Source organism: Ruditapes philippinarum, unplaced genomic scaffold, assembly GCF_026571515.1.
Source record: "Ruditapes philippinarum isolate M1 unplaced genomic scaffold, ASM2657151v2 ctg477_1_1_1_1, whole genome shotgun sequence".
Taxonomy (NCBI): Eukaryota; Metazoa; Mollusca; class Bivalvia; order Venerida; family Veneridae; genus Ruditapes; species Ruditapes philippinarum.
The window spans coordinates 117,045-140,155 of record NW_026860213.1 but is presented as its reverse complement, the minus strand read 5'-3'; the positions used below and the strand labels follow the sequence as shown (position 1 = coordinate 140,155).

Sequence of the window (23,111 nt, the reverse complement as noted above, 5' to 3'; positions counted from 1 at the left end):
GACTGAAATACTGTTGAAAAAAGGCGTGAAATGAAGCAAACAAACAAACAAACAAACAAACCGGACAAGACAACGGACGGGCAGACGGACAGACGGACGTTCCAACATTTTGGGTTTAGGGACTATTTTCTTTGTTATTTTCTTTGTTTTCTTAAGGGCTACTAGCCCATAAACCCTTTGATCACGGAATGAACCTATTGTTCTCTTTTGTTCTCTTTACTGTTACATATAGCCCCTAAACCCAAAATGTTTGCTCGGACAGACGGACAAGGCGCCGACTATATGCTCCCCCGAAATTTTTCGGGGAGCATAAAAAACACACTAATTAGTTAAATTAACTACGTACAACGGCTAATGTGCTTCTAGTTTAATTATATATTACACACAATATATACCATTTCATAATTTTTACAGACATAATCAAGTGTACATACAAAAGGGTTCAAGAAACACAATCTTTTTTCATATCTTGATAATTATTTCCTTTTTTCTTGATTAGAAAAAGTAAATGAAGGAAAAGTAGCACTTGATCAATAAATGATAAAAAAAACGGGACCGGGATTGAGAGACTTAGACCGGATTGACTTGGGGCCGGGTTTCCTTGCACCCGTCAGCAGAAATATACCAATTTTTTTTAATTGCTTTTTCATAATATTTTTAAAACCATTAAATTGTTCACAGCCTATTTCGAATACCAAAATATCATTTTTACAATGAAAAAAATTATTTGAACAAAATAAATAAATGAACTGAACAAAAGAAGTTTGTAACGAGAAATCTCATTGGCTGATAGTTCGAAAAATAACGTTTGAAAACACAGATAACGCTTGTCATATTTTTTCTTGTAAAGACGAGCACACACGAAACTAGTCATATATTCTTAGCTACAACATGTCAATGGTATATGTTTTATATTTATTATTTACTTAATTCTTCAAAATATGTGTTGTGAGTCCAGAACAAGTTTCAACAACATAGCACACAACCCGAAGTTTCATGACAACAGACAGAAACAGAAAATATCAGCTGTCAATCAAAAATATGCGCATTACCATAATAAATCGAATATTAACAAATATTTATCTTTAATACATTTGTACATCAATCATCCTTAAATCATGCGGTTGTTAAAGTTGCGTAAATGACCATCCCCAACATGTAAAAAAATTTGTGATGATACCCCACCCACTTCATATGAATAAAGTAAAATTTACTTTATAAATAAATTATTTATATATTAATTAGGGAAAGTCCCGCGACAAGCCGTCTGGTTAGCTGAATACATATAGCATTGGACTGTGAATCGTGCGACCTTGGTTCGATTCCAGGATGGTTCAGGTCACTTTTTAGGGAATTTTTTTGGCTTATTTTATGGAAGTGGCTAGCCTAATACGTGAGTCACGTACGACTAGCCAGGACACACTGTATTGTCTAGCCGTACGGCACTTTTCAAAATTATATTAAAGTCAAAAATGCATATGTTATTTTTTTTCTTTAAACAAGGATTTTAACCAAGTCCACACATTTTTCCTTGTGTGTTCACTTTAATAAAGCTGCTTCGCTATTTTGTAAAAGAAATTAATACGAAGGTAATGAAAGCGTTGTAATCGTGATAAAAGTGTAAAATAATGTCACATCAACAGCTGTAAAATAATGTCATATCAACAGTTGTAAAGTAATGTCATATCAACAGCTGTAAAATAATGCCATATCACAAGCTGTAAAATAATGTCATATCACCATCTGTAAAATAATGCCATATCACCAGCTGTAAAATAATGTCATATCACAGCTGTAAAATTATGTTGTAACATAGTTGCATGTTATAACGTGGTTGTTTTTCATGCTTATGATTTGTTGTTTTATTTGTAAATGAAAGATGAATTATTAAATCTTATTTTGTTAATTAAACACATGGATTGAATAAATAATCATTATGGCAAAAGAAGTTTTTTTCATAACGGCATGATCTGAGCAGAATAAAAAAAGAACATTGAAAAAGAAAAACAGTAAAATGCAAATAATTATACCCCCGCACAACAAAGTTGTAAGGGGGGTATACTGGAATCAGCTTGTCCGTCCGTCCGGCTGTCCGTCGGTTTTTTCTTGTCCGCCCAATAACTTAAGATTCCTTTGACCCTTAGTCTTCATATTTGGCATGGAGGTTAGTCATGATTAGTAGATGACCCCTATTGATTTTGAGGTCACTAGGTCAAAGGTCAAGGTCACAGGGGCCTTGACTTCAAAAAGCTTGTCCGCCCAATAACTTAAGATTCCTTTGACCTACAGTCCTCATATTTGGCATGGAGGTTAGTCATGATTAGAAGATGACCCCTATTGATTTTGAGGTCACCAGGTCAAAGGTCAAGGTCACAGGGGCCTTGACTTCAAAAAGCTTGTCCGCCTAATAACTTAAGATTCCTTTGACCTACAGTCGTCATATTTGGCATGGAGGTTAGTCATGATTAGTAGATGACCCCTATTGATTTTGAGGTCACCAGGTCAAAGGTCAAGGTCACAGGGGCCTTGACTTCAAAAAGCTTGTCCGCCCAATAACTTAAGATTCCTTTGACCTACAGTCGTCATATTTGGCATGGAGGTTAGTCATGATCAGTAGATGACCCCTATTGACTTTGAGGTCACCAGGTCAAAGGTCAAGGTCACAGGGGCCTTGACTCCAGAAAGCTTGTCCGCCCTATAACTTAAGATTCCTTTGACCCACAGTCTTCATATTTGGCATGGAGGTTAGTCATGATTAGTAGATGACCCCTATTGATTATGCGGTCACCAGGTCAAAGGTCAAGGTCACAGGGGCCTTGACTTCAAAAAGTTTGTCCGCCCAATAACATAAGATTCCTTTGACCCACAGTCTTCATATTTGGAATGGAGGTTAGTCATGATTAGTAGATGACCCCTATTGATTTTGAGGTCACCAGGTCAAAGGTCAAGGTCACAGGGACTATGTCTTCAAAAAGTTTGTCTGCCCAATAGCTTTAGATTCCTTTGACCCACCGTCTTCATATTTGGCATGGATGTTGATCATGATAAGTAGATGACCCCTTTTGATTTTGAGGTCACTGGGTCAAAGGTCAAGGTCATAGGGACTTTGACTTCAAAAAGTTTGTCCACCCATTAACTTAAGATTCCTTTGACCCACAGTCTTCATATTTGGCATGGATGTTGATCATGACTATAAGGTGACCCCTATTGATTTTGAGGTCACTGGGTCAAAGGTCAAGGTCACAGGGACCTTGACAAAAAAAGCTTTTCTTCTCAATTGTTAAAGAATGTCCTGTCCGCAATGTATTGATTTTGACATTTTCACATTTGAAGCATGTAGAATACATAACTTAGCAATGCACTGGCTTAGTAACCTCAGATTTGGCAGGGAGGTTATCCTTGAGCTCTAAATTGCCACTGTTGATTCTGACAAAGTGGTATGCGGGGGTATTCACGCCATGATAGTGGCAGTTCTAGTTAACAATTGTTTAATTTTTAAATACAGTAGATAAATATTGCACATAAAAACACAATCAGTTAGCCTAAATTAAAGCCTATACAGGGACTGACAATAACATTTTATAATGCGTTTCACATGCAAACTATTCTAAATGATGGACTTCTACTGTCAATAATTGACGCAATTATCAGAGCCCAACAACAATTATTTTCGGTGCATTTTTTCATTTTTAAAAGTGTCGAAAATTAAACTTATGAAACAAATTATTATCACAATTTTGTCATCAACTGCAACCAAACGCTCTTTTTTTTCTCGCCCTCTGGTCGATATTCTTATTTTTTTTACTGTAGCCAATATGGCGATTTATCTCTTAAAAGTAAAAATACAAAGGCAATTGCTGTTTCTTTGTTAAAATCCTCGCTAAAATAACATATGCATTTTGGACTTCCATATAATTTTGAAAAGTGCTATATGGCTAGCCAATACAGTGTGTCCTGGCTAGCGGTACGTGACTCACGTATGGGTCGTACGGCTAGTCACTTCCTTATTTTATAGCCGTTATTGGGTCATATTCCTAATTGAAAATATTATATTAATTATTTTCCCAATTTAGGACCGCCTCTGTGGTTGAGGGGTTAGAGTCGATGACTTTTAATCCAGTTACCTCTCTGGCGTGGGTTCGATCCCCATGAGATGCTTTGGTAGTTTAGCATGGATTAAGGTAGTCTAGTACTGGTGTAACTCTCCAGGAACGATGGTTAGGAAACTACCCGCCCTATATGACTGAAATACTGTTGGGAAAACATGTAAAATGAAACAAACAAACAAGAGAAAAAAAATCCCCATTGGAAGTTACGAAATAAAAATATTGAATAAAAACTTTGAAAACAAAAGCTGCTTCACTGTTATAGTGCTGAAATGTTTGAAGATGCCATCCTAGACAGCAATTGTTTGCATTCATTAAATCACTGCAAAATTTCAGTTATGCAATTTTTCCCCATTTTTTAACAAAACACCGATGAAATTCCCAATTCCATGGGTATGGGCTATGTTCCCAAAATCCTGGAAAAAATCCCTGCTTTTATTGTTGTTGATCATGAAATCTCTTCTACGATAATTCGCAAGTTGTAACCAGTGTTAGCAATTTTCCCTTTTTTTACAGAGTACATGGGACTCACTGCACTCAGTGCTAATAGATCTGTTAAGTCCCAATTAAAATGTGATGAGTCCTCAATTACAAAAATGTCAATGTTTGCATAACTTCATAATACAATCAAATTTGTGTACTTTATCTATAATTTGAAGGCTGTGTGCTCTTGAATAATATTTAAGAGGTTAGGGCTTAAGGTCAATTAACTGAAAAAACATTAACATTCATGTTCAATTCGTCATGTTAAAGAGCCTGCAAATCGACGGTCTACAGTCTTAAATGGTCTCCAGTCTTGAAAGAATGTGGAAAAGAGACTGCTGATTACTTAAATTTACTTCATATCTAGCATTAATATAAGCAATGGATAAGGGTTTATTTAACTACTTTATATTTTTGTACATAATTCCATGTCAGAGATCTGCCGAGGACGCGATTTTGCGCCATTGGCGCTAAAAAAATGAGAATGGCGCAGCAAAGGGCCATGGGCGCATATAAAATCTGTGCCAGACTTATAAGAAAACAAAACTGTTTGCTGGGTTATTTAGTCATCCAGTCAAAACTGGTACCAACAGCAACATGTTACCCATTCCCCTGTAATTATGCATATTCTTGAGGTTATCCATTCCCCTATAGCTTTTGTCCATGTTATCTACTTACCGCATTTCTTCTCATAATCCCTTTCCCAGACAAATACTCATTTCTACTACGTAAATTGAATCCAATAAAACAAACAAACAAACAAATTATACAACTACTTAATATTTAATATGATTATCGGTAACTGAAAAAAAAAGTGTTGATATTTTAAGAAATGCTGTAAGTTACAGTATAACTATAATCTGACAGGTGTACCTAAGGTCACTCAAGTTCACTGATGAAGTGTAAAAAAAAGATGTCTATTTCGTCATCAGAATATTTGACAGGGTGATTAACCAATCAGGGAAACATTGTGCATGACTTTTTTCATGATCAAAAGGTCTGTCGGCAAGTGTCTTTGATGTATGCTGTCTACACAGAGGCATACAAGGGGCAATAAAATTCGTCAATATACAGTGGTAAGGGACATTTGGTGCAAAGTAGGAACAATTAAATGGATAATGCACAGTATTAGACTCTTTAATTTAGACATTAGAAGTAAGAACCAGCAATTATGTGAATAAATTTGCATATCAAATTTTTGAGCAGCCATTTGAAAAATATTTTGCTTGCAATTTAATAATATTAGTTAGAAAGTTACCATGTAGGCATAATTTTTAATTATTGGTTTAGTACTGAATCATAAGTGAACTACATGTCATAAAATATGATTTAAGTTTTACTACCAGGGAAATTCAATTATCTACAAACTTTTTAACAGTTATTTAAGTCGATGTTTACTTATTTTCTCAAGGCCCATACTTTGGTAAAAATGGCCCATCATTTTCAGACCAAGTGGGCCCAGTACTTTCAAATTCTTGGCAGATCTGTACCATGTGTATTTTACCTTTTCAAAGGTACCATTTTCCTACTTACCAATGGAACTGTCTCTTATGTCAAAACATGTTGACGACAGTGACTGTTGTTGTTCACGGATACCATTGATCTAGGTTGGCCTGAAACGGGGCCAAGCACTTGCTCCTAGTCTATGTTTGGGATATAAATCTGCATTGCTTATGAGAAGGGAACAAATCAAAATGAGGTGAAAGTCAAGTTCTTAAAATACAATTTATTTAAAGGGAATAGAAAATCCGTTTTCAATCAGAGCAAAAAAACTTATGAGCAGAATTAACCAATTATCGGGGAAAAAGTGTTTCGTCCTAAGGGACTTAATGGCCCTTTTTTTCTTTCCTCCCTGGCAATGTTAGCGAGTAAATTGATGTTTACTCAGTAAACGCGAACACTGTTGTCAGTGATTTTTCTCGCTTAATTGGGAAGAGGCCTTAGCCTCTTGATTTTGGGAAAAATTATCGCTAAAATTGCTGATTTGGGAAGTAAAAAAGCTGGTTTAAGTTCAGATTTTTGGGAAAACTGCATGATTTTAAAGAAAATTTCAATTGGGAAGAGGCCTTTTTTCGGAGTCTGTTATATAAGTAGAAAAATCACTGGTTGTAACTCAGCTCTGGCATGTACAGATGTTCCAGTTCCTTGTGGAAATGAGGGCAACTGGTACTGGTAAACTGCTTGACAGCCGTCCAGAAACTATATGAGGTGGTTGAATTGTGCTCTGGTAAATTAAATGTGGCTTACTGCCGTGATCAAGAGTGGAAACTACCAACACCACCAGTCTTGCGACCTGCAACATAATTGCATTAAAATGAATTTTGTAAATTGTTAAGCATGCTGATACGACATTAGGTTGCATAATTAATTATTGAGGAGATGAGCAGGGTTGTCATTTAGAAAAATTGACCGTCAAGCTTTTTTTTGGCCGGCTCAAATCTTTGGAAAAATAAAAGAAAAAAAAGAAAAAGAAAAAAGTCTGCAGGAAAATCACAACAACAACAATATTATTGTCTCTTTTCCATAGTAAATGTTCAGTATTTCACCATTTAAACAATAATCATGGATGATAATGTTCAGCAAGATCAAACAGTCATTTTGCCGAAAACGCTAAATCCCAAACAGATTTCAATCAGTGATTCTGTTCCCACCTATATTTTGGGATGTAGAACATCAGCCAATCAGAGCGTCCTTTATAGCATATTAATTTGTCACCGGGACATATTTTTTATCTATCAATTTTATAACAGTTGTTTAATGTCTACAGTTATTTTTTCACTGTATTTTACATTCGAATAAAGGCTGTTTACTCGGATGAATTCGAACATGGGTTATCTTAGATGAAAAACTAGGTCACTGGAGCTAAAAATAGAAAAATCTTGTTAACACACAGTGACACTAGTGGTTCAGATATCCTGGATATTTGTCTGAAAGTTTGTTTTGATGATTTCTAGGTCAAGTTTGAATATGGGCAGTGTTTTTATGCCCCCACGCATATAGTAATCAAACCGTCTGCCTGTCCGAACGAGGTTAAACTAAAACGGCAAGTTGGATTTTTCTTAAGTACTACCTATACCAATGGTTTCATACTTCTCACACTTATCAACACAATGTACATGATCTGGGCAAGTTAGATAACTACGGCTTCCATTTTTATGTGGTGGCATATAGCGATTCACCTGTGTGAGTGTGTGTGTGCTTGCATGCGTGCGTGTTCTATAGATTATATTGTATTATAGTGAACTTAAAAAATCTTGTGAAAAACCACTAGTCCATTCAATTTCAACCAAACTTGGCAGGATTGATCCTTTGGTGAAGGGCTTCCAAAGTTGTTCAGAGAATTTCATTCCATGCAGAAATCCTCTACTAAAGTTGTTTTAAATGTGCCCCTAGTGCAGTGTTTTTTTCCCCTACTTTGGGAATGGTGCCGGTTGTAACCGGACAGATTGGGAAAGAAATCCATCGGTTTGACTCAAATTGGGAATTTTACATAAGATGCAAAATATTCTTTGGGAATTTCTTTTTTTCCAGAATTATGCATGATAAACACTTTAAAACCATGTATTATTAACTTTGTGCTTCTTGAGGTTGAAAAAAAAAGATAATCATAACAATTGTACATAAATCATGTTAAGGTGTGAAACACGAAAAGTACAAAATTAACTGGGTACGAATATCACTCATGTGGTTATACTTGGTTTTTATCGCATATCACTTATCAATGGTATTTCTGTTTTTGTTTACCTTTCAATTTGCCGATTTTTGAGGAAATTTTCAGTGTTATTTTTGGAATTTATCAGTCATGAATTGGGAAATTTGTTGTCTATTTTCTATTGGGAACGGTGCCGTTTTCCGGTATCAGTTATATAAGGAAAAAAACACTGCCATAGTGTTAAAATTGCCCTGCCCCAGAGGCGATAGTTTTCCTTTTATGTATAAAGTAAAAACCTTGAAAAATCTTCTTGTCTGAATTGACAAAGGCTAGAGGTTAAATATTTGGCATGAGACTTAGCGAAGTGAAGCTCTACCAGGATTGTTCAAATTATATCCCTGGGGTCAAAATCGACCCCAACTGCAGGGGTCATTGATTTTCACTATGTACATAAAGTAAAAAATTAAATCTTCTTGTCTGAAAGTACAAGGCTTAGAGCTTTGATGTTTGCAATATAATATCATCTATTGGTCCTCTTCCAAAGTTTTCCAAATTTTCCCCTGGTGTCACAATTGCCCCTGCCTGGGGGCATTGATTTTCATTATGTACACATTGCAAAAACAGAAACTAAAACAAAGGTTTTCTATATTTGAGAAAGCTACAGCTTAGATATTTGACATGAAATGTTGTTTGGTGGACCTGTATCAAGATTGTTTTTAATTAAACTCTTTAGATAGGTCAGGGATCTATGCATTATGACAATCTTCAATTGTATAGAAACAAAATAATCTGTTCCTATACTACTATTTAACATTTTTCTCAAATGCAATCTTGTTTCATACATGTATTTGAAAGGATAATAACTTGCATCCTTGAATTGAGTAGGGATCAGTTGGATCAATGTCACCAGTGCTAAAAATAGATTTTTACACTTTTTTATACAGCCTTCGCATTATTTTTTTACCAATGTCTCATATTTACAAGGAACATACCTAAGGTGGTCCTTTAAGTTCGGATGTAGTTCGGGGTCACTGGGTTCAAGGTAAAGTCTTACATGTACATGTACATAGATATGATAAAGTTGAATCTTTTTCAACTTCATCTAAAGTAATAGCAATGACCCAACTTACATTTTTCACAATTACAAAACACCATGACTCTGTCAAGTTCCATAGCTGTGTTTACATTTTTTTGGCAATTTTCAGAGTGAATGGGTAAACATTTTTTGAAATATTTTTACTGACAAGAATCTGAGCCGGGGGCATTTGTGTTTAACAAACACGTTCTTGTTTTTTTGCAGAGTTCAAATGTTGAAAATTTATCTCCACAAATTATTCGAAATATTGCAAAAGAAGTGGCGGGGCTGACAAAAGACCCACCTGAAGGCATCAAGGTTATTCCAAATGAAGAAGATATTACAGATATACAGGCAAATATAGAAGGACCAGGTATATTTTTTAACCAGATTTATGTTATAAATGGGATGAAATTTTAGGTCTAAAATCTTTGGATTTTATTATTATACCCCCACAAACGAAGTTTAGGGGGGTATATAGGAGTCAGCTTGTCGGTCGGTCAGTCCGTCAGTTGGTCCACATCATGGTCTCGGACGATAACTAGAGTTGGGAATGAGGTATCGTAATCAAACTTAATATATTGGAACCTTATGTGGAGACTCCAGTTGGTATTGCATTTGGACCCCCTGGGGTCAAGGTCAAGGTCACCATTACTAAAAATAGAAAAATGGTTTCCGGACAATAACTAGAGATAGGAATGAGATATTGTAATCAAACTTGGTGTATAGCAAGCTTATATGAAGACCCCGGTTGGTAATGCATTTGGACCCCCTGGGATCTAGGTCAAGGTCACCATTACTAAAAATAGAAAAATGGTTTCCGGGTAATAACGAGTTAAAAATGAGATATTGTAATCAAACTTGGTGTATAGGAAGCTTACATGAAGACCTGGGTTGGTATTGCATTTGGACCCCCTGGGGTCAAGGTCACAGTAACAGTGTTACTAAAAATTGAAAAATGGTGGCCAGACAATAACTAGAGTTAGGAATGAGATACATTTGTATTGTAATCGAACTTGGTGTATAGCAAGCTTATATGAAGACCCCGGCTGGTATTGCATTTGGACCTCCTGGGGTCAAGGTCACAGTTACTAAAAATAAAAAAATGGTTTCTGGACAATAACTGTAGTTAGGAATGAGATATTGTAATCAAACTTAGTGTATAGCAAGCTTATTTGGAGACCCCAGTTTGAAATACAATTAATTGAAATATTTCTTTGTACACAGTTGAAAGTTTGTGTTCAAATTTTTCTTCAAACTACTTATTTTTCAAAAAGTCAAAGTTGCTGGTGGGGGTATTAATCACCTTCAGTGATAGGTCTAGTTTATATACATTGTGCATATAATGTTATTTGCAATCATCAGTCTGCGAAATAAGCAGTTGTCCTATTGCCCGAGACAACCAATTTTTTGGTCTGGACAACCAATTTTTAAGTTTACTTGCCCGATGGACAAGTAAAAATTTGCAGAAAGTATTAATCAAATGTCAACGAATAGTGATAAAATGCAAGATATCAAATACAATTAGTGTGTTTATATTTATGACTGTTTCTCACTGAAGATAAGTTTGCAGATTTGATCAATAATTGCTTGGAGGTGTTTTTACGAGGTATGTTCAAAAAGTTCGTGGATTTTTGCTGTCATTTTTTACTTGGTTCATAAAAACACCCTTAGTGGATATGAATCGAAAGAGTGTCTTTATTTTCAAAAGTAAGATTTACTTTTATTGTTAACTTTTATTTCCTTTACGAGTTATGTGCACTTTAATAACCATGGCAACGCAACATCGGCGCACCCCGAAATTTTCATATAATGTTTAAATATAAACAAATGTTGAAACAAATTAAATGATTGTTTTATGCAGTTAAATACAAGTAATCATCTATTAATATTTAAATGACATAAATCTGACTTTTGGCGTCGTTTGGACTTTGAATAGCTGAACAAACACGTTTTGAGCAGCAGTAGACAGACGGGTAAGTTGGGAAGTATAAACCCCGTTTAAAAACTAGAAATTCGCTCTTTTGGAAATATTTACAAATAAATGTGGTATACTCCTTTATATTTTTATAAGGTGATTAAATTAACAAAAAACAATGAGTTGTCGAGCAAGTCTCTTGGTTTCAGGTCGCGCAAGCGATTCAAATTCGGCAAATTCATGCCCACGGACAGAAAGGGCAACGAATAATTTAAGCGGCAAATTGTTGGGACGTTTGTTACGTCAAATGCAAAAGATCTACAGAAGTTCAGGCATTATGACAGTTTTGCGAGATGTCCGACATGTTTAATTTCTGCATCGGGTCTATGCATTCAATTCTGACAAAACAATTTAATTTAATTAAAATGATATTTTATTTCATTCATCAGGATATATGCGTATTTACATTAAATACTTGTAGTTATTATTTGTATTTCCTGTATTTACCCTGGTCCGTTTGATAATTAATGCTAGCCGGTGTTCAGTAGATTTACCGCATAGAATAATTGTCAGTTTATAAAATATTTTCTTTATCATCGATAATCATATTGTTTAAAGATCGGACAAGGGCGGTTTCAAATTGATACTATCAATCAACAATTGAATTAACTTAATAACACTGTCCGTTTAGTGTCTAAATTACTCAAAATCCCGATAAAGAGCGGAAAGTAGGTGGCACTCGGACCTTTATACGGAGAATGGAGCGAATAGATGACCACTTTATATCTCGGGTCATCATCGCAAACAGAAAAATGGTTTTGGTATATGATCCGCAGATATTGAACACTAAAAAGAGTTCTTTCAGAAACAATGACGCTAGTAAAATGTTTCATTTATATTGCGACGTCACGAACGTCATTTTGTTTCATCATCAGCATGCGCCGGATTTTGCACCCCTTCAGACTTCCCGAAATACGTCGGTCCGACGGACATGTCCGATAAATTTTGATCAGGTCCGACAATTTTTTATTCCGGATCGGTCCGACTGTCCGGCTTTTATCCAAGCCGCATGTATACAAAATGGCGTCGCTAAAGGTGCCAAACCTGGGAAAAACCGAAAATCTACGTCAGAAGAGTGCGCAGAACAGCAATAAAAGGATGAAAAGAATAGACCTGAGACGAAATTTAATGAAAAATGGAAGCAGAACCATGAATCATTGGTGTATGACAGGGAGTAGATGTAATGCGCTGTACGGATTGTGCCGATTTTTACGGCGAAAAAATAAAAAACAAAAAGTGTCTTAGAAATACAAACACAAGTTTTTCTTTGATTTTGATCAATTTTATTTGGTCCGACAGATTTTGTTTCGGTCCGACAGATTTTCATGGTTTGTCAGACCGAATGTCTGACAGTTTTTTTCAACTTTCGGGAAGTCTGCCCCTTGTGATTTGTATATGTCACAGAATTTTTATTTGTAAACATATTGTATTGATTTTTTCACTGTTTATTAAGGACATATTTTCATATATGTCTCTTGTAAAATCATATACGCAAATTAAAAGATGTGAACATTAGAGCCGCAGTCCACGAACTTTTTGAACAGCCCTCGTACTTCGGACTTTTTACTTCTTGAAATGCTTGCCTGAATGACAACAATTTTTAAACCGTAATTTCACAGACTGAATCATTACAACAAACCAAAAAAATGTTTTGTATCTGCAATCTTTTTATACCTAGCCCAAGAGATTGTGGGTTTTATTGCAATTTACATTGTCACAAAAAGAAACATGAGGGGCTGTTTTCAAAGTTTGCCTAAATTTTCTTAAAGGTATATTGGTTAAATATGCAAAATATAAAATACTTTTACCTTGTAGTTTCAATTTTATTAAATTTTGAAAATATCTGGTATCATATTTGCTATTAAATTTGGCAATATTTAGCAAATAAATACTTACAATAATTATTTAATTAAAATCAAACACTTTTTTCTTCCATAAGGGTTCTGAGAGATACAAAAATAATGTTAAAAAGAAAAAAAAGAAAGAAAAAAAAGTTGGCCCATCTGGGGTGTGAACCCACGCCCCTCAATTTCAATGTAGTTGTCAAGTAGGGGTGCGGATCATCTGATAAGTCACGATCCGATCCGATCGACGATTCAGCACTTACGATTCACATTTTATCGAACCACAAATCTTTTGTTATCAAGACACTCATAAAACATGTACATTAGTTCTAAAAACATGTTTATTTTTAAAAAAAACAATACTTAACATTAAACATATATGCAACCAGGTTTATGTTTTTATTCTTTGGATGAGTATTTTTGTTTTGTTTTTTGAAACCAATTTCTTCCTAGCTCGGCATCATGGTACATGGTCTTTAACCGGCAAATTGTATTTAGGTAAGCTTCCCATAATTTATACTCAAATCGTATTTTTCTCGACTTTAAGTGTGTGAGAAACAGTGAATGTATATAAACAAATAAGATCGCGATCCACGATCGCTGGGCTTACGAATATTCAAACTCGAGTTTTCACTTTGATTCGTGATTATCCGAGTACTCGGATACTCGCCCCAGCCCTATTGTCAAGTGATTCTATCCTATTTGAATACTCTTCAGAGTGGAGGTAATGCATTACCAATGGTCTACCTTAAACAACTTCCACACCTTTTAATTGTCCGTTAATCAGATAAATAATACCTGTTTTAACACCCAGAGGGACAAAATAATTAAGTGCAATTATAATCCAGTAGTTAGTACTCTTCAAACAAACCTCTGCCTCAATTACACGGATTATAATGTATACAGGTATCAAGTGACCTAGCGTCTACTCCCTACTGCCAAATATGGTAAGCATGATGCAATCGATGTGTGTTAACAAATTGAGGTCACAAACTGGATTAAGACTTGTGTTTTAAAAATTATGGAGTGCCAATGAAAATTTTTTTAGGCAGCATTTTTTTAAATTTACCTTTCTATGGCTGCATGAATAATACGGAAAAATGTTGACTAGAAAAACCTTTGGATATGGATATGTTTTTAAAAGTATGATATTTATTTTAAGGATTTGAATGCATCAAATTCAAGTTTATTTTGTACCATAATGATTCAATATAAATACAAAAAATAAAATTAAATTGTATATGATATACATGCGATTATATTTGTTTTACAGGGATTCTTATTTTATTTACATAAAATATTTAAAGTACCTATGTTTATTATCCCCGCCGAAAAATTTCGGCGGAGGATATAGAAATAGTCTCCGTCCGTCCGACCTTCCGTCCGTCCCTCCGTCCGACATTTTTGTCCGGAGCATATCTCTAAAAGTATTTTAGTTTTCAACTTGAAACTTCATAGGTGGATAGACCTCATTGAGGAGGAGTGCAGTGCACAAGAATGATAACTCTACCTTGCATGATTTTTGAGTTATTGCCCTTTGTTATTTTTCAAAATTGATTTTTGTCCAGAGCATAACTCCAAAAGCTTATGAGATATTAACATGAAACTTCATAGGTGCATAGATCTCACTCAGGAGGTGTGCAGTGCACAAGAATGATAACTCTACCTTTCATAATTTTTGAGTTATTGCCCTTTGTTATTTTTCATACCTAATTTTTCACCTGAGTGGAGCATAACTCGAAAAGTGTTTGAGATATCAACATGAAATGTCATAGGTGGATAGATCTTATTGAGGAGGAGTGTTGTGTGCAAGAATGATAACTCTTCCCTATACAATTTTTGAGTTATTGCCCTTTGTTTTTTTTTTATGTTATTTTGTCCAGAGCTTATCTCAAAAAGTATTTGAGGTATCAACTTGAAACTTCAAAGGTGGATGGATCTCATTGAGGAGGAGTGCAGTGCTTAAGAATGATAACTCTACCCTGCATTATTTTTGAGTTATTGCCCTTTGTTATTTTTCAAAAATTAATTTTTGTCCAGAACATAACTCAAAAAGCCTTTGAGATATCAAAATGAAACTTCATAGGTGCATAGATCTCACTCAGGAGGTGTGCACTGCACAAGAATGATAACTCTACCTTTTATAATTTTTGAGTTATTGCCCTTTGTTCTTTTTCATACTTAATTTTTCAATTCAATTTTTTTCTCAAAAAGTATTGAGGTATCAACTTGAAACTTCATAGGTGGATAGATTTTACTGAGGAGGGATGCAGCACACAAGAATGATAACCTACCCTGCATTATTTTTCAGTAATTGCCCTTTGTTATTTTCAGCCATCAGTATTCACATAGGTTTCAAATCTGTAGTCATTATAGCCATCAGTTTTCATTACCAAAAGACCTCTTAAAATGGAATTATTCCGCTCTACTACATATACATTCTTCCAATGAGCAAACACATTCGGCGGGGGATGGCCATGTTGACCTATGTTTATTTGCAATTGGTTAGATATTATTCCTTCACACAGTTATACAGTATGTATGTTAAGTCACAATGGTATATAGACAGATAGATGGTATTTAAATTTTAATTTTCTATGAGACTGTATTAAGAGACTCCCTGTCATATGTGACCCATAGGAACTCGAGAACGGGACCGCAGATTGCAGCGTATATTTTCGATCTTGTAACGGTTTTTAAATACGTTTCTGCTACATCTAAATATCTTTTAGTATTATCCCAGTGTATGGACTCAAAAAATATATTATCAATTGAACCCAATCTGTCTCTTTTAAAATTGGTCAAATTTTACGGTATTATAAAAAAAGACAAGGAGTGACATCCGCCATTTGCCGCAACGTTTTCGGCATGAGTTTTTCCCCTTTGGCTACAATTGATTACTATTTTTTCAGAATTTTGTTCCCGTTATTTTTGTCAACTATCAGGTATCGTCCGGATATAACGTTAACGGTTTATTGTTTGTACACGTGTTGACATGTATAGGCGGCATTATAACGGGCGTATTCGTGTTTTGATTTGTTAACATGGAGAAAACAGACACTTTAGTAATATGGTCCAACTGATTTTGTCTAACTGGAAAAAGGAATATTTAAACATGATCCATAGATAAATATTTTAGACACTCATCTTGTATTCATTACTAGAAAAATTAAAACAAAAATCAAGCATATCAAGGGGGTAACTTACGCCGAACGTTGCGGCAAATGGCGGATGTCACTCCTTTTCTTTTTTCAATATACCGTATATTTGACTGATTTTTAAATTAGCAGATTATATTTAATTGAGATTAGATAAATAAAGACCACCCGCTCGCATAATATGAAAAGATATTCAAAGGTCGGACAAACAATATGTAAAGCCGGTACGGATTCGGATTTATGCGACGCAATATGCGGTCCTGTTCCAGAGTTCCTATGATGTGACCTTTTTCTGAAGGTCCCTTTGAAAGTCACATATGACAGTCTCGACTGTATTATGCATAATTTTCATGTCTCCCTGGATAAAAGAAATTCCCAAAGAATATTTTGCATCCTATGTAAAATTTGAGTCAAACTGATGGATTTTTTCCCAATCTGTCCGGTACCGGCACCATTCCCAAAGTAGGGGAAAAAAACACTGTAGTTATACAGTATGCATAAAGAGCAATAATTGTTTCCTCGCTACTTCTCTGCAACTACTGGCTGGAATTCAATTAAACTTTATGGGAACCATTAATACCAAGAGGAGATATGCACAATTTGTTGCCTTGTTCAGACCAGACCTTTCATTACAGAGTTATGGTCCTTCAGTAGTTATGTAGTATGCATATAGAGCAATATTGCTGTAGTGATTTTAACAACCATCGATACAAAAAGGCAATTTACATCTCATTGGCATGTCTAGATATTACTATTTAACACAGTTATGGCTCTGTTATTGCCCTGAATATTTATCATGTTCAAAGAATATTGCTGTTTATTCCATGATAAATATATATAAATAAAGCCTTATGTCTTCCGTTGTTGTGTTCAAAGTAATAACCAGTACTCGATGGGGATATAAATTCAACAAATTTCCTTGTTCAGGCCTTTTTTAGCTCACCTGTCACAAAGTGACAGGGTGAGCTTTTGTGATCGCTTTTCGTCCGGCATCCATCCGTCGTCCGTCCGTCGTCCGTAAACTTTTACTTTAAATGACATCTCCTCATAAACCGCTGAGCCAATTTCATCCAAACTTCAAAGGAATGTTCCTTTGGTGGTCACCTTTAAAAATTGTTCAAAGAATTTAATTCCATGCAGAACTCTGGTTGCCATGGCAATCGATAGAAAAAACTTAAAATATCTTCTTTTAAAAAACCCAAAGAGGTAGAGCTTAGATATTTGGCATGAAATATCTTCTAGTGAGTGTCTATCAAGTTTGTTCAAATAAAAGCCCTGGGGTTAAAATTGGCATCGCCCCCAGGGGGTTATTGATTTTCCCTATATGCATATAGTAAAAACTTAAAAAATCTTCTTTAAAAGAGCCCAAAGAGCTAGAGCTAAGATATTAAGCATGAAACATCTTCTTATGGGTGTCTACCAAGTTTGTTCAAATAAAAGCCCTGGGGTCAAAATTGGCCCCGCCCCAGGGGGTCATTGATTTTCCCTATATGCATATAGTAAAAACTTATAAAATCTTCTTTTAAAGAACCCAAAGAGCTAGAGCTAAGATATTTAGCATGAAACATCTTCTAATGAGTGTCTATCAAGTTTGTAAAAAAAAATACCCTGGGGTCAAAATTGGCCCCGCCCCAGGGGGTCATTGATTTTCCCTATATGCATATAGTAAAAACTTAAAAAAAACTTCTTTTAGAGAACCCAAAGAGCTAGAGCTAAGATACTTAGCATGAAAGATGTTCTAATGGGTGTCTACCAAATTTGTTCAAATAAGAGCCCTGGGGTTAAAATTGGCCCTGTCCCAGGGGTCATTGATTTTCCTTATATGTGTATTGCAAAAGCTTTTTAAAAAAGTCTTCTTTGAAAAAACCCAAACAGCTAGAGTTTAGATATTAAGCATGAAACATCTTCCAGTTAGTGTCTTCAAAGTTTGTTCAAATAAAAGCCTTAGGGTCAAAATTGGCCCTGCCCCGGGGGACATTAATTTTCCTTATATGTGTATAGCAAAAACTTAAAAATCTTCTTTGAATAAAAACAAATAGCTAGAGTTTAGATATTAAGCATGAAACACCTTCTAGTGAGTGTCTTCAAAGTTTGTTCAAATAAAAGCCCTGGGGTCAAAACTGGCCCCGCCCTAGGGATGTCATTGCTTTTAACTATATGTGTATAGTAAAAACTTAAAAAATCTTTTTTTTTTAAAAACTCAACGAGCTAGACCTTAGATGTTTAGCATGAAACATCTTCTAATGGGTGTCTACCAATTTTGTTCAAATAAAAGCCCTGGGGTTTAAACTGGCCTCGCTCTGTGGGCCTATATACAGGTGAGCGACTTCAGGGCCATCATGGCCCTCTTGTTGTTCAAATTGTCTTCAGAAGACTAATTTTCATTTTTCTTAACTTTTTTTTTTTTTTTGGAAAAATAAAAAAAATAAAAATAGAGGTAATAATTTTCACAGTCATGTTGCCATCCGCAAACTTTAACCTTGATCATAACTTATTAAGTTCTTAGTGTATTGTTTTCAAACTTGGCCACAACAACCCTTTGAACAAGATCTTCAAGTAGGTCAGACTCACCTTGACCTTCATTCATAAATGACCTTGACCTTTAAGGTTGAATGTCTAAATTTTGCTTGATTTTGCAGGGTTTTTTGTTGCCGTCACAAAACTTGTCCGGACTACTCCTTAGAAACTACTGGTACAATTTCATCCAAACTTCATAGGAATGATCAGTACCAAGTCAGTGATTTTTTTCACTGCATTTTACAGCTAAATAAAGGCTGTTTCCCCTAGCTCAAAATAGGTTTATGTTATTTACCCCTAAAAATGCAAATATTTTCCCCTAAAATACCTCGTGCTCTTCCTTACAAGAACAATGACACTACAGCATCTGACTTATATCAGCTTAAATACAGAAAGCTGTCCCTATAGACAGCCTCTGCTAATTGTACCATGCATGTCAAAGTGAATTTTAAAATAAAAATTTTATAAAAATGGGTTGGTAATTTCCGTTCTCAGTTGTTGGAATCTGATTTCATCTTCCCGCCCTTTTCTGATTTATCTCGCTATATTTTCCCCTTCGGAAAGCCACAGGTTGTTTTGAAAATTGGAAAAAAAATCACTGCAAGTCTGGTTTTGCATATCCTCGACTTTTTTTGGTTCAATGATTTTTATGCCCCCGAAGTCTGCATATTACAATCACACCTTCTGTCTGTGCGTCCCTACTTCATTCGTGTTCGGACTGTAACTTTGTCATACAGTGAGGGATTTTAAAATAGTTTGGCACAAATGTCTACCACATCAAGACGATGTGTCGTGTCCAAGAATTTCGTCCTTACCTCAAAGGTCAAGGTCACACTAACAATTGGAGTAAATAGGTACACACAATCATGTCTGGGCAGTAACTTTGTCATGCATTGAAGGATGTTAAAATAACTTGGCATAATTGTCTACCACATCAAGACGATGTGTCGCGTTCAAGAATCGCGTCCCTACCTCAAAGGTCAAGGTCACACTAACATTTTGAAGTTTCACTTTATCACAATAAGAGTTTATAGACACATAATAGTTTTTAGACATATTTGTGCCTGGACAGTAACTTTGTCATGCATGGAAGGATTTTAGAATAACTTGGCATAAATGTCTACCACATCAAGACTACATGTTGCGTTCAAGACCCATGTGGCTATTTTGAAGGTCAAGGTAACACTTATAGTTTGAAGGTACTTATTCTCTCGATACTCATTCTTGTCCAGACTGTAACTTTGTCATGCATGGAAGGATTTTAAAATAAAATGCACAAATGTTTACCACAAGAAGATGTGTTGCGGCTAAGGCTCATGTCCGCCTGTCTGTCCGTGTGTCCCAACTTAAACAACAATCATGTCCAGACTGTAACTTTGTCATGCATTGAGGGATTTTGAAATAACTTGGCACAAATGTCTATCACATGGCAACAATGTGTTGCATCTAAGAACCACGTCCCTTCTTCAAAGGTCAAGGTCACACTTACATTTTGAAGGTTCACACTATCACAATTAGAGATGATAGGTACACACATTCTTGTCTGGACTTTAACTTTGTCATGCATTGAAGAGTTTTAGAATAACTTGGGTAAGACCCACGTTCCTACCTCCAGGTCAAGGTCACTTTTATAGTTTGAAGGTACTTATGCTCATAAGAAGAGTATGAGGGTAAACATTAGTTTCCAAACAGTAACATTGACATGCATCAAAATTTTCCTATTTTATGATTATTGTCAGAGCAATGTTCCTCTAATGATTTTAATTTTAAAAATTTGTCTGGACTACTCCTGCTATGCCACTTCAGGCCGTTCCCCAGGAATTTTGCCAGCCACAAGAGCAAGTTTTTGCAGAAATGGGGGTGGATGTGTGAGGGGGTAGGACCCCCATCCCCATTCGAAAATTTTTACTATTATGTTTGCTACATCCAAATCTACTGTATTTAAGAGTCTTCATAAACAAAAAAGATACCACATAAATGTAACATTTTAACAATGTATTACACTATTATCATAAAATTAATAAAAGAACACAATGAAAAAAATCATTTTATAAACAATATATACATTAACCAGTGTTCTGCCAGAGTGCGTTTTTGGCACACTATTTTCGGCCATGACGCAATGAAATTTAGTAAGTGCGTATTTTGTGAGCAAGAATTTCACCATCGATGATTTCAACAGAGTCAGACTTTAAACCGTCAATTCAGTATAAAAATGTTCAGAATGTTTACCGTGACCCCTACTATGATTTTAATGAGAAATGAAATTTACCGAGTCCATGGTCCGGCATTTAGACCATTTCAACTAGTTGATAAACGCTTGCATTTATATGATACTGCATATATTGAAAGCGCCCAGACAAAATTATTTATTTTGTTGTTGTCATATTCTGCGAATGAATTAACTGTCTGATCGAAATTAAGCAGTGGAGATTGACCAATTTCTTCACGAAAAATACACAAAATATTATTGTCCATGACCCAAAAATAGTATCAGATAAAAATAATGTTGACAATGACTCTAATCCCCCTAAAGAAAAACAATCCAGTACAAATGTAAAAATTGATCGTGAATTTCGTCAGGAATGGCTAAAAAAATATCCATGGCTTTTGTATGAAAGTTCCGGACAATAACAAGAGTTAGGAATGAGACATTGTAATCAAACTTGGTGTATAGCAAGCTTATGTGGAGACACCAGTTGGTATTGCATTTGAACCCCCTGGGGTAATGGCCACTGTTACTAAAAATAGAAAAAATGGTTTCAGGACAATAACTATAGTCAGGAATGTGATCAAACATGGTGTATAGCAAGCTTATGTTGAGACCCCGGTTGGTTTTGCATTTGAACCTCCTGGGGTAAAGGTAAGCGTTACTTAAAATAGAAAAATGGTTTCAGACAATAACTGGAGATAGGAATGAGATATTTTAATCAAACTTGGTGTATTAGCTAGTTGATGTGGAGGCCCTGGTTGGTATTCCATTTGGACCCCCTGGGGTCAGGGTCACTCTTAACAAAAATAGATAAAATGGTTTCCGGACAATAACTAGAGTTAGGAATGAAATATTGTAATTTAACTTGGTGTATAGCAAGTTTATATGAAGATCCTGGTTGGGATTACAATTAATTGAAATAATTCTTTGTACACAGTTGATACTTCATTTACTATAGGTTGAGTTCAATTTTTTCTCTACAGACAACTTATTTTTCAAAAGTCAAAGTTGCTGATGGGTGTATCAATCACCTTCAGTGATAGCTCTTGTTTAATTTGGTGTTGTAGGTCTTTTATTTGTTTTCTGACATAAGGTACAAATGGAGGCCATGAAAGTTGATTAAATTGCACAATAAAAAAATTATTTCAAATACATGTATTTAAAATTTCTCTTCTTTTCATATGGTATGTTGATTATCATTAAAAAAAGAAATGATAAGGTCAAGGAAGATGAAAGAACAACAATTTGTAAACTCTTGTCATTGTGTTATTGTTATTTACATATATCATTATAATTATTTAACGTCATCAAAATGTTCATCTAAAATTTTGAGTTCAATAATAATTACTACTTTTCTGTTTGTCATTTTAGCTGGTACACCATATGCAGGTGGATTGTTTAGAATGAAATTAGTGTTGGGTAAAAATTTTCCATCAGAACCTCCAAAAGGGTACTTTTTGACAAAAATATTCCATCCAAATGTGGCTAGTAATGGTGAAATATGTGTTAATACATTAAAAAAGGACTGGACGGCTGATTTGGGAATTAAACATCTATTATTGGTAAGTAACTGCTATCTCTGTATATGTATATTAAATGCAATTATTATTCAAATAATTAACTTACTTATTACATGTTTATGATTTTAAGTAGACAGTGAATTGCATGCATAAAACAGCACTCCAGATAAGATGCGTAACTATTTACTCATTAAAATTATGAAATACACCTCAAAATTTAATTCTGTGCATACCAATACTCTTTGAAAAAGTGCTTAACAGGTCAAATTTTTTCAAAACAGTTATCAAGTGCGCCATTAAAATGAAAACAATCATCTAAAATGGAAGAAAACCAACCAAAGCAACCCCTTTATACTGTATTTTTTGGACAGATATATCTGAGGAGTGTTTTGACATATTAAAGTTATTTCGTATGATCTAACGTCAGAATACTGTATAAAATTTTGCGACATGGAAATATTTGTGATTTTTGCGAATTGAAATTATTTGCAAATATTTCATCACACATATTTTATTCCTATTTTCTATCATTTTTCTATAAAATATGACAAAAAAATGTGTGAAAG

At 34.9% G+C, this 23,111-nt stretch overlaps 1 protein-coding gene across 1 annotated transcript in view; it reads left to right on the top strand.

Moving 5' to 3' along the window:
* Positions 1–740: 740 nt before the first annotated feature.
* The window catches only part of LOC132759263 (ubiquitin-conjugating enzyme E2 S-like), a 50,349-nt gene continuing 27,978 nt past the window's right edge, over positions 741–23,111 (top strand). Inside the window, exons 1-3 of the mRNA XM_060751005.1 lie at positions 741–900; positions 9,542–9,689; positions 22,397–22,587. Coding sequence (XP_060606988.1) covers positions 892–900; positions 9,542–9,689; positions 22,397–22,587 — 348 coding nt within the window. The 5' untranslated portion in view covers positions 741–891. The remainder of the gene's footprint in view (positions 901–9,541; positions 9,690–22,396; positions 22,588–23,111) is intronic.